We start from the raw sequence: 15,537 nt of genomic DNA, 5'->3' as shown, positions 1-15,537 counted from the left end.
AATTTAATGTATTTGTTTTATATTTACTGCAATTGTTTGTTAATTAATTTTAGTAGAACCACCATGTGACGGCAAGACAATCCTATTGCCCACAAAAAATACAGAATGAACAATAACTATAAAAAAATATTATATTTAAATAAACAATAAATTTAAACTAATTATTATATACATATATACTATTATACTCCGATACACTACTATTAATTAATTGAAGCTATGAGCACATAAAATACTAGTCTTTATAATACTTTACTACGTTTATCCGTATAACTGCTGTAACTTAATACCACGTTTGAGCGATCTTCCAGATTAAACCAATTGCCTCACTGGACTAGCTAAAATATCTCTGTTATCGTAATGTATTTGCTCTTCATAGAGTAGTAGTAGCATTAAACTTTCTCAAGACATAATACCTAAACTAAGACTGTTCCCCTTACATGAACCCGGTCTTTCCTTGACTCAGTCGTTTCTCATATTAAAGGCGTTACTAAATTTATCAGAAGACGCTTATTAGACCAAATGATGCTCCGGGAACTCTGTCTTACCCAGCTTGCTTTATTCAAGCTGAGCCTCACGTTAATACAATTATATTTTATTTTTTTTTTTTCAAATTTATTATTTCCGACCTCTTGAGTATTAAATATTTACATGCAAATATATATATGTATGTACATAAATATGTGTGAATATATAACATATAAGTTATATGTATATGTATCCAACTGGGAGTGTTTTTGGTGTGTACGTTTATTTAATAACGTTTATTATTATTATTTATTTGTAATACTTCATTTTTGTAATCGTTGTATATTATTATGTTCATATGCCTCTTTAAATGTCTTTCAACATTCACAGCGTACCCGCGCTTTCTTCTCATCCAACATATGTGTCCACTTCAAGTGATCCTCACCATCCTCGATATGCGAGCGATGCAAACGTTTGCCCTGACTAAGCAGCTCAGCGAATTGCGACGCAACCGGATCGTGACCAACTGTCAGCACTGCCACCACATTACCATGGTCATCCACAAAGTAAGCAACGAATTTGAAATTCTCCAAATTACCCTTGATCAGCACATCGGCATACTGACCATAGCCAGCATAACGTATACCCTTACCGAAAACAGTCGAAAAGAAGAATGGCACAGCGCGCAAATCTTCAATGGTGCCGGTCATATTGAGCGCCGCCACGCGTCCATGATATTGTGCTAATTGAATGTGGCCAATGCTGCCGCGTTGATTGGCATTCGCCAAAATCGGTGCATTGGCAATATCACCGCCGGCATAGACATCAATAACGTTCGTCATCAGATGCATATCGGTATTAATGGAGCCATCACGATTCATGTGTATACCGGAATTTTCCAAGAAACTAGTGTTATAAGTCGAGCCAGTGCCCAAAACGACGACATCGCAAGGAAATTTAGTACCGTTATTGAGTTCTACTTGATTGACAAAGCCCTCAGCATTGCCATACAATTCGGATAGTGAACATTGATTTTTCATAATTACGCCTTTCTCACGGTACAGGTCGTAGAAAAGTTGGCCGACAGCATCGCCGAATAAGACAAATGGATACTCACCAGAAAATATCACAGTGACCTGTAGAGAAGAGAGGAGCAGTGGTTTAATGCTTATATATATAGAATCTATGGTAGAAATATATGTATTTCGTCGCGATCGGTACAGGTTATAATGCAGTACAGTGTACGCCATAAGTTTAAGATCTAACGGTTATAGAGTTATTACCGATGTAGCTCAGACTGTAGAACTTCGCTAGTTTTAGGATTTGGCTATACTATTCAATTCCTCACCGATTTTACTTTGTTGACTAGTGATGCCGCCACTTCCATTGCAATAAAGCTTCCACCCACGCAAACCAGATTGGTCTCCGGTGTTATTGCTCCCAATATAGAACGCGCGTCTTCATAGGTACGTAAGGTGAAGACATTTTTCAAATCAACACCCTGTACGGGCGGCTTTCTGGGACTCAAACCGGTAGCGATTAAGAGTTGATCATATTTAACCTCGTCACCATTGGAGCAATGTACTTTTTTAGCCACTGTATCAACACTGCTCGCCTCCACACCGACTAGCGTCTCAATGCCGTATTGCGCATAGAATTCAGCAGTGCGAAATTCCAATTTGTCCAAGGCGAAATCTAAGCCCTTGGAGAGCTTAATACGATCATAAGGCAAACATGGTTCGCGACACAACATAACGATGCGTCCGGTAAAGCCCTCCTGTCGCAAAGTTTCCACGAATACGGCAGCGGTTGGGCCACCGCCAATAACTACAATGCATTGTTTGTTGGTCTTATCACGTTTCACCATATCCTTAAGCCGTTTGTTCTTCTCCAAATCGGTGCGTTTGGCGCGCAACTTCACTTTACCATCATTTTCCACACGCACCATGAAACAAGGCAACGAATCCAAGCCGGGGAAATCCTCAATATCGCCGGTGCGCGTATTGAATGTGGCGCCATGCCAAGGGCAACGTACGCGTCCCTGACCCAAAGCGCCGGTATGCAGTGGTGCGCCATAATGCGTACACTTATTACCAATCGCTGTTATCTGTCCGTCCTGCTTGATCACTAACACTTTGGTGTCTGCATCGAAACTGAATTGTTTCATTTCATTCTCCTGCAGATCTTCGATATTGCAGACCTCTACGGCGCTTGTGTATTCCGACATGTCGCATTCGGTTGTGGACTGATAGGTGCCTGAAATGATAGAAGTGATTGATAAGAAAGGTTACGACAAATTTTGAAGGATGCTAACTGTTATCCGCAACCGTCTACAGGTTTCTAAGTTGTAACTTTCAAACGGTTGCCTCAACCGCCGGTTCTGCGTTACCGGAATATTTAAGTTTTTTTTCTAACCTCACAAAGCGAAGTTTTTATTAATCTGGGAGCGTTGTTACTAACAGTAAAGCGGGTATACAGAAGCTTAATGAACTTTCCTAAGCGAAGTTACTCACGGTATTGATAGTTGATGTTTGAGACCGAAAGTGGTGAACTCCTTAATGACGTAAGACGAAGACGAAAACGAAAACTAATATTTTGCGTAGAGAAAAATAAGTCAATGGATGGAGTTCAATTACAAAAATGCGTGGAGCGAGGTTTCCTTACAATTGATGGCACACTTCGAGCATAAAAACGCAATTATTGTGTTGATAATGTTTACCTGTCAAGCAAATGACATGAAAGGATATAATCAATAAAGAAATAACTTGTTCGTGATGTTTCCCGAGGCATATAGAAGATACGAAGAAAAGGCTGATTGACAATTGGCGTGCAAAGGTGTGAGACGTAGTGACCGTAAGTTAGAGAACTAAGTAGGCTAGAGTAGATAAGTAAGTAAGGGGCCACCTTATCAGCACCACCCTTCCGGGATATGTGGATCGGTGTGACTAACTTTCAATTAAGTTTGAGTTTGGATCTCAAGCAATATATGGGACAACTGTCGAAAGCAGAAGAGACATCTCCGCAAGAGAACTGCTAATATGTGACTAAAAGTGAAGCTCAGGCTTGGTTTGCAGCTTCGTGAGATCCGTCAAGCTCTTGTTTCAGAGTATACAGCTTATAGACGCGACTTAATAACTTGTCCGTGTCTTTAAACGACTCCGGCGGCATCGCATTACTATACATCTCGGTTATCATACAAAAATACCGTTACACTACGGCCTGACATTTATTTCGATTCGATAAATTGCTGTTGTTCGGCAATATATCGGAAGTAAACCCCGTAGTTGTGTTGAATGAACTCCAACGGATATATCCCACATAAGCAACGGCTCTAAGCACTAAACAATAATAGATAACGGATATACAACATATTTATAAAAACAAAAACAAAAAACAACAAGCTGACTAAGTAAGTTTCTGTGCGACTCACACCTGCCGAATTCCAGCATATACTCGAATATACATAGCTCCAAAAGCAATAATAGCGTAATGTTATGCAAATCGCGGAACATGCGTATCTACAGACATATAAAAACCATTAAACTTCAACAATAAACAATATGAAAGTATTGACAGCGGCATATTTGATTTGAACTCATTGTAACGAAATTATTTGTTACAAATTTTAATGTGAAAAAGTGAAAGGAACGTGCATTATCTTATTTACGCTTACATACAACGACACACATATATAAATATGCAATAATATATGAACATACCAGACATATTTTTAGTTAATATTTGATTAATATGACACTTTTCAAACAGTATTTGTATTTTTCGAGTATCTTATATAACGTAACAATAATAATATTTAAATAATATATATTCCACCAGTGCACAGACTGCTCGCTATCAGCGTTTCTTAACAAATAGCAGACAACGTGATTGTGCATTTTCGCCTGCCTCAAAAAATTTAGTGCAAACTGGTTTAAACTTATTATATTGTTTTGCAGCGATTACGTCACGAACGTATTATATATAGAATTAGTCAACGAGAACAGGTTTAATGTGCGTGTTTTTGGAGTGGCTATGGCAAGTCAGCGGGCTTCGGAATTCCCAAATATTTAGTTTGGTGTATAATTAACTTGTTATCATTGCATATTTAGTACCACGCATAATTAAATACGAAGAAATTCTTGAAGTAATAACCGCAATGTACAACCACAGAGAAAAATTTATTTTATTTGCTATACTTATCAGGTTTTTCATTTTTCATTTATAATTTTTATTAAATTTATTAAATTTTTCAATATTTTTTTTATTTTTAGGTGAATTCCATACTATATTAAATTTTAATTTTCAGAACATTATTTAATTTTTAATTCAGTTTTAATTTTTATTTAATTTAATAATTTTTATAGTTGATATACCATTTTAATTATACTTTCTAATTTTATTTTTTAGAGTATTATTTATGCTTTAATTAATATAATAACCATGTATTTACAATTATTATTTTATTTTATTATTTTTAATTAAAATTTGTCTTGATTTGACGTATTAGAACACACTGCACAAATTCCGACCTTTACCGGCATAACTCATACGCCCCTACCGGCGCATCGTATCACTTGCCAGCCGGCTAATTTCGATTTTCATTAAGCGGCTGCCATTCACGTTTGTATAACCTTGAGCGATATTTGCTTTGCAAACAAAAAACAAAAACAAAAAAAGCAAAAACGCGTTGTTGCACAAAACAAAACAAAAACTAAAATTAAAAATTAATTACACGTATTTTGTTAGCGATAAAGCCAAATCAGCGTACAATTCGACAATTGCTTTAACGTAATGTGTTATGCGTTTCGTTTCTTGGTTCTTTTTATTAACATTAAGTTGCTATATCATAGTTTGTGTCAATTTAAAATTGGTTTCGCTGTGCTGGTTTCATTGAAAATTTGTTTTCACATGCGATTTTGTAATGTTTAATATTCTCAACTACATACCACGCTTGACTCGTTTTTCTTTTGTAATAAGCGAGATAATTGCAACAAAATTTTAACTGTAATTTTTATATTTAGGCAGCGGCGAACAAATGCACAACAACGTAATCCACAACAGACTGATGTGCGGATAATGCCGTTACGGGAATGGCTGGAGAAAGTAAAATGGCAGCACCCGTCAATGCAATTACGAGTTTGCGTAGTGTTCTGCGGTTTGTTTTTATTTTTATTTATTCTGCACATTAGAGCTGTCAGTTTGATTTGCAAATGCAATAAAATAAATCTTTAACGCCGTTTACAACCTTTTGAGGTCAATGAATGTTAATGACGCCTACTGACCACTATTATTTACTTATATAATTGCGTATACTGATTGTCTCAGTGTATATTCGGGTATACACTTATATATTTACATGTCATTATAGCCACGCAATGGAATTTTTTCGTACTAATATATATACACATACAAATGCAAGCCCGTAACAAAAAAACCAACAGGACCTTACCGCTTTATGTCCTTTCAGTTTAGTTGTGCTTCGCGTGATTCAGCACTTTTTAAGATTCTTTTTTTTTTTGCTATTACACTCACAAATACGCACTATTTCGTTTAAATTGACACGCACACAGAAAATTCTGAAAATTTTATTTTGTAATGGCAAATTATTTATTGAGTGTTCATTTTTTATTTTTAAATGATTGAGTGAGATTGAACGTTTAAAAAATTGAAGTTTTTAAATATAGGTTGATTTTAGGGGTGTGCGAGATAAGAATTATCACTGTTCGAGTGTTTGTTCGATGTAGTAAGAAATTTTTAAAACTTTAGTGTTTTAAGGAGATACGCAAGTTAAAAATACACAAAGAACGACGAAATACGACCGACCAACCCACATTTTTAGTATTCAATTTAAACAAATATTTAAACCACATTTATGCAAAATATTATTAAATTTTGTTTTACTCACCGTCCTGCGGCTTAGCACATCCATCCTCAACCCTTTTCGAAGTGGTTGTTGAATATTCTTTACAATTTGCCGAACCCATATTAACAGCTGTTGATATGCTACACGTTGATTTAAGATTTGTATACAACGTATGTTGTTGTTGTTGTGCCGGTGTATTCGTTGTCTGGTAAAACCTGTTGAATGTCGAAATGGAGATTATGCAAAAAGAATAATAAAACAAACATTCCAAAAACACAACGAACATAACAATATGTATGCTGCTTAGCCAAGAAGCTGGCTATTTGTCTACCTAACTGACTAACCTTCGCTTTAATGCTGACCTTATGTGGTAGTGATAGTTAGGATTGTCTTTACTCCAATGCCACCGACTGTATGCCTTATTGTTTAGCTGACTTTTAAAGACTGGCAGAAGTTGCTGTTGTTTTTGTTGCTGCACTAATAACTGTGTCGATAGAATGCTGACGCAGCGGCGTGTTAATGAATTCCTATGCGAAGCAAAAGCATTTATATTAAAATGTCATGCGTACATATGAGAGATGCCCGTAGTTAAAAAGGCGTTGTGTTGTTGAGTTGAAAAGCACATAAAGAATATGGAGAACAGAGGAATTTAGTACAAATATTCAATTAATAATATGTATATATATATATATATATATATAAACATAAGACATGCTTAAATATATATAATATATTTTTGAAATTGCATCGCGCTTTTCCAGTTGTGTGCATATAATTCGTTTAAAGCGTTTCGTGTGAAATATTTTCACATAAACAACACACACACACACTGCTTTATTAACTCAATTGGATTGTTAAACAATTTAAATGCTGTGGGCATACAGTTTTTGTATTTTATTTTTTTTTTTAATTTTTTATTATTATTTTGCACGTTATGTGTGACTAATGTACATACGTAAAAATTGTGAAAGGCTAATTTAAGGCATGTATTTATGTGAAACGTCATAAAAAGAAAACTTAATAAATATTAGCATTAAATATAGAATAGCATCATTTGCCACGATATTGCGGTTATGCACATATGTATGTATAGGAGCATATGTATGTACTTGAGTGTATTTATTTATATACATAGTTCTTAGTAAATCCAAACACATGAAACACGCGACGCAGTTGCTGCTGACAGGTTTTCCCCAAAGACTGTCAATCATTTAGTTAGTTGTTTTTTATGATTTTTGCCACTTCTTATTAGTAGCATCACATACATATATATTTTTGCACAATAAACCGCTCTGCTTGTTATTTGTTTTTATTATTTCATTACACACAACTGTTTGAAATTATTACAACTTTTATTGCTTTTTTAATTAAAGTTCTCGTTTTACGGAATTGTTTAAGCTTACAAAAAAAAAACAAATAAATGTATGTTTATGTACATACTTACATACAACACGCGCGTATAACGAAGCACAAATAAGCTATACGAACTTGGCTAACTTGCACGACCGACTGACTGATTTACACTAATGTTGCGCTGACTTTAACATACAGACGATACTTATGGAGCGATTGATTGTATATGTACGTAAATATACATATATACGTATGGTGTTGAGTAAAATGATAGAGCACTTTATTATTGTAGTTTGTAGTACACTTGTTGATAACCTTTAATATAAACTAATACATGAACTGTAGTTGATAACGTTTGCGAAAACAAAAGTGATGAATAGAACATATTTTGGAGAACTGCGGCAAAAGCGCTGTTATTATTATTATTTATAAAATACAAACGCAAAATCTCTATTATTATGACCAACACTGTGCTTAATTGAGAGCAAAACTGCTATAGCATGTTAATATGAGAGTCGAAATATTATACATATATGTATGTATGTGCATATCTACGTACTTGTATGTACATATGTGCATGCGAGGTGGCTCACTAAAGAAGTTTAAGTTTTGTTTGCGGTTGCATTAAAGAAGGATTCATATACAAATAGACGTGTTTATGTATATGCATATGTATATATGTATGTAAGCTTCAGAATTCAGTAAAAACCTATGATTAACAAAAAAAATCAAATAAAAACAGTCGTTTGTGGTTTCGTAAAAAAGGCTTGAGTACCTACATTGTATGTAGGACAAATGCGCACAAGTTTACAAACATACATAAGTACTTATTGATATCTAGATTCACATAGATTTGTCGCCTTAATAAACCGAATTGATAATAAACTTATTTAAAGTATTTAATTTCAAAGTACTTTAAATAATTTAAGGGTGCATTTCGTAAACAAAAATTCAAATTAAATTAATAGTTAAAGAATAGTAAGTATAATAATATGTCTTTTGAAATAAATAGAATAGTGTATATATGTAATTACACTCACATATTGTACAATTTACTAAAATAATGACAGCCAGTGCAAATAACTTATTAAGCAGTTTTTATTCTTCCTTCCTCTCACTTCCTACCGTCATTTTTGAATTCCAAAGCTTGTTGGCTTGCAGCTCTTGCTACATATAAAAAGAAATTTGATAACATGAAAATATTGAAAATAGACAATCAGTCAATTGCTTAGTTAATTTTAGATACTTAAACTTTAACACAATGTATCACCGCCCGCTGATAAGCATTCTCCAACATATAGTTTTGTTATTGTGTTTGCATGTATTTCTTATATCTATCTTTGCCGTTCAACTAATATGCTAACTCGGTCACGTTTGCTGATAACACTTAACTGCCAAATCTTTAAGAATCACTTCAATGTGTTGTGTTTACCTATAAACTGTAGCACTAATGAGTAATAAATTGGAATGTGTTTGCAAAACAATTAATTTTCTCGTTTAAAGATAGACAATATTTTTTGATGATTTTCTGATTGGTATAAGCGAAAAATGCAATTTAAAACAGCTGATTAATTGGCGGTAACAGGGTTGCAAATTTGATGTCCAATTAAAGAAATTTGACAGCAACGCTCAAATTTCAAAGGGAAATTTGCCCGGATATTGCTTTAGAGTGAGGCTGGTTGATAAAGCAGTGTTTATGCATTTGAAATCGTATTTTGTTGTTTTTGTAATTGGTGGAAGTCAAAAATGCAATTTGAAACAGCTAATTAATTGAATTTGAAAGCGAAATTTCACCGAATATTTCATTAGTGTGAGGCAGGTTGATAAAGCAGTGCTTATCCATTTGAAATATTTTTTTTTGTTTTTGTGTTTGTTGGAAGTGAAAAATGCAAATTAAAACAGCTGATAAATTGGCGGCTACAGGGTTGCAAATTTGATGAGATTTGACAGGGACGCTTAAATTTAGAGGGAAATTTGACCGGATATTTCATTCGTGTGAGGAAACTGGAGGAAAGCAGAGCTATTTAATTTGCAAACATTTTCTTACAATTTTGATTAGATTTATATGGTTTTATTAGAAGTGCAAAAGCAAAGTTAACTATTTATTACGTTAAAATTACTAACGATATAAAATATATGTGCAAAACTAAAGGAAATTACAAAAACTATTTCACAAGTGTAAAAGAGCAGCAACTATAGGATGTGCCAGGCATACAACCACAGAAACATGTAAACTATGTCCAGTTACGGATTACCGTCGTTCCATAGCTTTTAAATATGATTTGCAATCAATAATAACATATATTGTGTCGGCACTTGATTGCGATGAGGCTACAGGAACGCGACTTGGATGATTGTTGAAAGAAACGGAATCTTCGTTACTCGTCGAAATCAACGATTTGGTACTTCATTGCAGTGACGCTGCAGGAATGCGACCTGGATGTTCGTCGAATAAAGCGGAATCTTCAACGAGTAACTGTTAAACAACGAGAAAACGCTAGAATATTGCCAGCACTAGCACTTATCTTCAGCAAATGTAACATTTAACTGGTGAGTACGCAAATTTTACTTTTCATCAAAGTAATTAATTAATAACATAATTTTTCTGCATCTACGCATGATAAATATTCGTTAACATATCTGCAAGCTTTACGCAACGTTGCCGCGATATAGTGTCTTTATTGTTCAGATTAAAATTATTGTTAACTACATACTATCTTCTACCGTTAAATACAATAGTTTAGGCAAAATATTTCAGTATCTGTATTTCAAAAATTTCGCCTTTCAGGTTAACAAATAGTTTTTAGTCACCAATAAGTAATATAAACAATTTTAGTGATTTCTAATATTTATATTTAAGTGCATATAAACAACGGTAAATCGTATGATGTTCATCGTTAATCACAAATCACACATTTTTTCATTGCTAAACGCTTCAGCGACTTAAAATTTTTCCTTACCAAACATACAAATAAATAAAAAATGATTTTACAAATTTTTAACAAAAACAGGTGCTGGCTAATTTAGCATAGCATTATTATCAACAATAGCAATGCTAGATTATGATGATGCGCTTATTTGCAAGTGCAATATTAGTTTTCGCTGTAGTTTAATTCTATGTTACAATTATTTTTTATCTTGAATTTGCTTGCTTAAGCCACTACCGCATCTTGTATCCAATTGAGTGCGCCACGTATGCGTCGTAGACGCGCACGCGTTAAGAAACTACATATCAACAAATATTCCACATAAGTGCGACGACCGCTTTCATTGAAACTCGGCTGATCAACAGCAGCACGTCCCTCGCACATTACTTTCGTGGTGAGTGAAAGCAGCCATTGGAGAATCTGTAGAAAAATATTAGTATAATTAGTAATTATTGTGATATTAGCGGTTGATTTTATTCACCTCCGGACTATTGGGCATACCACCAGCTTTAAGCCACTTGGATGGCGCCCACAGAAACAGTTGCAATATATTGGCTGCGATATCTGGGCTTACACGTTTAGCAGGGCTCGGATGCAATATATTATAGATCAATTGCTGCACAATCGCTGGGCATTCATCACTCAGCGGTGGCAGATCGCTCTCCTTATAATCACTATTGCGCAATGATAAAGTTTGTTCGCCATTAGCCAAGGCCAAACCGCCACTTGATGAGTAGAAAGGATTGCGTTGGCCGAAAATTTCATAGGCAATCGCACCACAGGCCCACAAATCAGCTTTTGCATAATTCAACACGGCAAATGGGCCGGGTTGTTTGTTAATGATCTCAGGCGCCATCAGTGCAGCATTACCACCCTTGTCGATATCGTAAGAGGTGTAAGGTATTTGCAAACCGTGCACTTTATCCGCCAAACAGCAACCGAAATCGGAAAGCACCAATACCGGCGGTGAATCATCATCATTCATTTCAATAAGTATATTATCTGACTTGATATCGCGATGTGCAATGCCATGACGATTAATATGTGCGGTAGCTTCAAGCAATTGGGCCAACAACAATAGTTTGGTACGCGCGCTCAACTTGTGTGAATCGAGCAGTGCGCGCAAGCTGTAGTCGTAGCGCTTCATCAAAAGATATAGCGACATATTGCGACCATAACCATTTGGGTTGATGCGTTGCGGCTGTGCAACTGGATAAAGTATATGACCGTCGGGGAAGTTGCGTACCTCATCGCAGAAGAAACCAAACATGCAAACTATATTGGGGTGAGCCGGCAAGGAGAGCGTTTGATTTTGTATTAAGCGCTCCCACTCCTCCGAACAGTCATTCATGCGACGTGCACGTGCCGGCACAGTCTCCTTGTACATAGCGCGCAGTATGGAGAGCGCATTACTTTGTATGTCATAGTTGAACATCATTTTCAAAGCAAGCGGATAGCGATTTATGCCAGCTAATGGCGCATCGATGGATTGCTGCAAACAAAAAAGTCTATAAGTAACTGCAAGTGTTTATAAAGTAAATATCAATTTATACATACGAGCCCTTGCATACCACTGCTAATACCAGAGAAGCCATCATTCCGGTCACCATTCAACTCAGTATTCAATTTCTGCATATTTTCTTCTTCCATGGCACTGGCGCGACGTGCTCTACGCTCGGCGACAAAGGCGGCAGCCGCGGAGTTCTGATTATACAATTCATTCAGGTTATCCATAGAGCTGCCGAAATTGTGTACAAAACGTGACATATTCTGTATTGGTGACATCAATTCGGGACGGAAGGATTGCTGTTGTAGTGGTGTGGACACGTTACCACGCGCCATAGCAGCAGCCGCTTCGGCGTCATGCGTTGCATCTAAAGCAGGTGTTTCTACAGTTGTAGCCTGGGTTCCCCCATTTTTAAATGCTGCCGAATACACTACTGCAGCACAGCCTTTTGCAATAGCCGGTCCAACGTCCAACTTATCGATACTAAAGTCACTATTAAGACTTTCGGAAATTTCATCGTAATTCCAAGAGGCTTGCAGGCGACCGGCAGCTTCGCGTATCTCCCAACAAACACCCTCCAATTCGTCCTCTTTTGTTAGCACACCGGCGCCGGAGGCTAAACTTACGCCGACCAGTGCAAAGAAAGGTGCAGAATCGCCATAGAAGAGCTTTTTAGTGGCTTGCGTACGCAATTCTTGTGAGTAATTAGTTGTGACGCGATTTAAGATATTATCGATAAAAAGTTTGCGCGCTTGTTGACCAACGCTTAAGAGGCCGGTACGTGGTAGCGTTTTAGGTGCACCGCCTGTAGCAGCATTTGTAATGCCATGAAGCGCTCCTCTAGCCGGCAAAGGTTGAGCGGACGCGGTAGCACTAACAGCACCCGACTATAAGCGTTAAATATTTGTGTGAAATTAAGTGAAAATAGTGTTTAATACACAAAGAATTAATGTAACTTACCCTCAAAGAGTTGGGTAAACTCCGGCGCGTCTTCTCCCGGTTTTGTTCCAAAATGTTGACGTGTATATCGCGTTTCCAGTAGCTTTGTAGGAAGTAGCGACCATGTTTAACCAGTCGTAAGGTTAGTAGGCGCACAGACATTCTCGTCGCCTTCTACTAATACACCTATGCACTATTTATTGTAATTGCAATTATACACCCACAAACACACGGTAGCTTGTTCCGCACTTTTCTCAGTTACTCGCTGCAATTGCAGGCGTCACTGTTGATGTTTTCTTACTTGTTTGTGTTTGTTGCTGTAATTGTAGCAGCTGTGCAAAATATTTACGTCGTAGAAACGAAAAATCATGAAAATAACAAAAAATGCTTTTCGTAAAATGTATATTATGCATAATATGGAATACTTACGTTTTACTTATATTTGCCAAAACTGCCTATATTTTTGTAACGCACACAGCAGCGTATTTTACACATCGAATAGGATTGGCGTAGCAGGTGCTACTTCCTCACTTTTTTGCAATTATCTAACAATAGCAATATTTTCACGCTTGGCTACTTGCTAAATGTACAAACAACAAAATGTTACAACAAAACTTTTAATTGTCTATCCAATCTTTATTTGGTTTAATCCATTACCTTCTTACCACAAGTTGAATATGCCGAATTTTCTACCGGTTGCGCTTTGTTTATTTTGATTTTTCGCTTTTAATTTTGCTCTTGCAAATTGTATTCGAACAATCGTTTATTTTTCGATAATCGCTAAAAATAGCAGAAAAATATTGAAACAAACACGCAAAAAAACCAGTTGGCCAACGTTGGAATTGCCAATCACAATAGTGAATCAGCTGTTTTTGTTTTGTTTACCTTCAATTCACCATAGGTTGTGGTCAAAGAGGAAAAGCAAAGTGTATAGTAGCCGGCACATCACTTCCGGCAAGGAAGTTGTAATTAATTATGTTAATAATTAAATTAAAATAATATTGTTATTTATACTTTGCTTTATTACTTTAATAATGTTTCATACATTGTTCACTGCCAAATAGAGAGATAATACTCGTTACTTTGGCGTATACCTCTAACTGCTCGCTGCACAAATTACGGTTCTTTTCCCATAACAAATGATTGTTGCTTTTGTACATACAATGCAAACGTATTTGTTAACAGTTTTTATTTAGTATTCTATTTGGAATGTTCTTTTAATGTGTTAAATTTGTATTAATTGTGTTTTGTTAATTATTGTTATGAAAAAATGAGTTCTTTTAGCCGGGCTTATCGAGGTATGTACATATATAATAATTTACTACAATTTATGTACATCAAATTAATTGACACTTAATTTCCAATAGATCCCAAATCACCACTCACTCCACTTACACCGCTCAATGCGAACACTGCGTTTAATTTTAATTTAGGTGATGATGACTCTCTGAAACCATTTATTAATATCATCGAAGCTCAGCGTACTAAAGAAATTACTAAATCCTCACCAGCTGGCCTGGCATGTGGTGTAAAATACGTGAATGCGAACAAATATATCAAACGTCAGCCGGCCAATTTAAACACACATAATATCATATCTGACAAAACAAATAAAACGAGAAAACTATCACCGAGATTCATTTCTACAAAGAAATGTGAAGTTGACGATAAAAATACTTTGAAAGAAACAAACAATGATCTAAATAATAATACAATTAGTTCGAAATACGCATCAACCAACATTTCTGCAAGATCCTTACGTCGGTCTTTTAAAAGCAATGCAGCTTTTGAGGAAACTTCTACAACTCAGTCATCAACAAACTTCAATGTAAGCCCTCGTGGTACAATTAATTATAACAATTATAGTGGTGCCGGTAGCCAAAGCTCGGCACATAGTTCTAACTGTTCAATTAGTTCGAATTCAAGCACAGCTTCAAGCTCTTCGCATTGTAATGGAGGTGCACGTCAACATAAGCCACCCAAACTTGTCTTGAACGATACAAGTGTTGCTGCAACTGACTCTACGATGTCAACTGTTTTCAACTGGGTGTGGAATTGCCTATCACCTATGAAGAATCCATCTATTTATGACTTGCTGGCACGTGTTGATATGCAAAAGTATTGGAATATTTTTGAAAAAGAAGAAATTTTAGATTTGGATGTATTTTCAACTTTGACTCTGGCAGATTTGCAAGCTATCGGTATTAAAGACACTAATGACTGCGTCAAAATATTAAAATCTGTTGGATGGGCACTCGATTTTCTGTCGGGTTTATTAAATTTTAAAAGACCTGAAAAATAAATTTGATGTCATAAATGTTTTATTAATAATGCTATGTTTAAATGTTTGTATTTGTAAAGATAATTTTGTGAAATGTTCTGACTATATGGAATAAACTTGACTATGAAAGAAGTATTCTTTTTTATTTTTATTTATAGTGAACATTGTTAAAAAGTGTTTTTTTTTTTTATTAAACATG

General features: G+C 35.6%; 3 protein-coding genes across 14 annotated transcripts; 1 reads left to right on the top strand and 2 right to left on the bottom strand.

Annotated features, from left to right (window-relative positions):
• Positions 1-588: 588 nt before the first annotated feature.
• Positions 589-9,271, bottom strand: Aifm3_0 (apoptosis-inducing factor 3). Of its 11 annotated transcripts, none has more exons than XM_054231164.1 (6): positions 9,117-9,271; positions 8,725-8,851; positions 6,676-6,858; positions 6,374-6,546; positions 1,817-2,724; positions 589-1,604 (listed from the first exon to the last, which is right to left on the bottom strand). In XM_054231164.1, coding segments are annotated over exons 2-6 (2,025 nt in total). In that variant the 5' UTR covers positions 8,727-8,851; positions 9,117-9,271; the 3' UTR covers positions 589-845. The 11 variants fall into 11 exon arrangements, with proteins under 11 accessions (XP_054087139.1, XP_054087141.1, XP_028893898.2 ...); XM_054231166.1 differs by having other exon boundaries at positions 6,676-6,831; XM_029038065.2 differs by lacking the exons at positions 8,725-8,851; positions 9,117-9,271 and adding an exon at positions 7,776-7,923.
• A 1,013-nt stretch (positions 9,272-10,284) lies between these two features.
• On the bottom strand, positions 10,285-13,914 carry LOC105208606 (serine/threonine-protein kinase Pink1, mitochondrial). 2 transcript variants are annotated; one of them, XM_011178546.3, is made up of 6 exons: positions 13,715-13,914; positions 13,487-13,637; positions 13,079-13,389; positions 12,169-13,005; positions 11,093-12,103; positions 10,285-11,031 (listed from the first exon to the last, which is right to left on the bottom strand). In XM_011178546.3, exons 3-6 carry the CDS (start codon positions 13,217-13,219, stop codon positions 10,837-10,839), a joined length of 2,184 nt encoding a protein of 727 aa, XP_011176848.2. In that variant the 5' UTR covers positions 13,220-13,389; positions 13,487-13,637; positions 13,715-13,914; the 3' UTR covers positions 10,285-10,836. The 2 variants fall into 2 exon arrangements, with proteins under 2 accessions (XP_011176848.2, XP_011176849.2); XM_011178547.3 differs by having other exon boundaries at positions 13,723-13,906.
• A 153-nt stretch (positions 13,915-14,067) lies between these two features.
• LOC105208607 (uncharacterized) lies at positions 14,068-15,470 on the top strand. Its single transcript, XM_011178548.3, has 2 exons — positions 14,068-14,355; positions 14,425-15,470. Exons 1-2 carry the CDS (start codon positions 14,328-14,330, stop codon positions 15,357-15,359), a joined length of 963 nt encoding a protein of 320 aa, XP_011176850.2. The 5' UTR covers positions 14,068-14,327; the 3' UTR covers positions 15,360-15,470.
• The last annotated feature ends 67 nt before the right edge of the window (positions 15,471-15,537 follow it).

Source organism: Zeugodacus cucurbitae, chromosome 5, assembly GCF_028554725.1.
Source record: "Zeugodacus cucurbitae isolate PBARC_wt_2022May chromosome 5, idZeuCucr1.2, whole genome shotgun sequence".
NCBI lineage: Eukaryota > Metazoa > Arthropoda > Insecta > Diptera > Tephritidae > Zeugodacus > Zeugodacus cucurbitae.
Note: the sequence above shows the minus strand (reverse complement) of the source record. Positions and strands in the feature narration are given on the sequence as shown.

What these genes read in the sequence shown, in the direction of transcription:
- Aifm3_0 (XM_054231164.1), bottom strand. An exon ending in AGGTCAGCATTAAAGCGAAG is followed by an intron (nt 6,547 to 6,675) that starts GTTAGTCAGTTA and finishes GACATTCAACAG; the next exon opens with GTTTTACCAGACAACGAATA. An exon ending in ATGTGCTAAGCCGCAGGACG is followed by an intron (nt 2,725 to 6,373) that starts GTGAGTAAAACA and finishes CTATCATTTCAG; the next exon opens with GCACCTATCAGTCCACAACC.
- LOC105208606 (XM_011178546.3), bottom strand. Translation starts at nt 13,219, where the DNA reads ATGTCTGTGCGCCTACTAACCTTACGACTGGTTAAACATGGTCGCTAC. An exon ending in GTTTACCCAACTCTTTGAGG is followed by an intron (nt 13,006 to 13,078) that starts GTAAGTTACATT and finishes TAACGCTTATAG; the next exon opens with TCGGGTGCTGTTAGTGCTAC. An exon ending in GCAGTGGTATGCAAGGGCTC is followed by an intron (nt 12,104 to 12,168) that starts GTATGTATAAAT and finishes TTTTGTTTGCAG; the next exon opens with CAATCCATCGATGCGCCATT.
- LOC105208607 (XM_011178548.3), top strand. Translation starts at nt 14,328, where the DNA reads ATGAGTTCTTTTAGCCGGGCTTATCGAG. An exon ending in TTTTAGCCGGGCTTATCGAG is followed by an intron (nt 14,356 to 14,424) that starts GTATGTACATAT and finishes AATTTCCAATAG; the next exon opens with ATCCCAAATCACCACTCACT.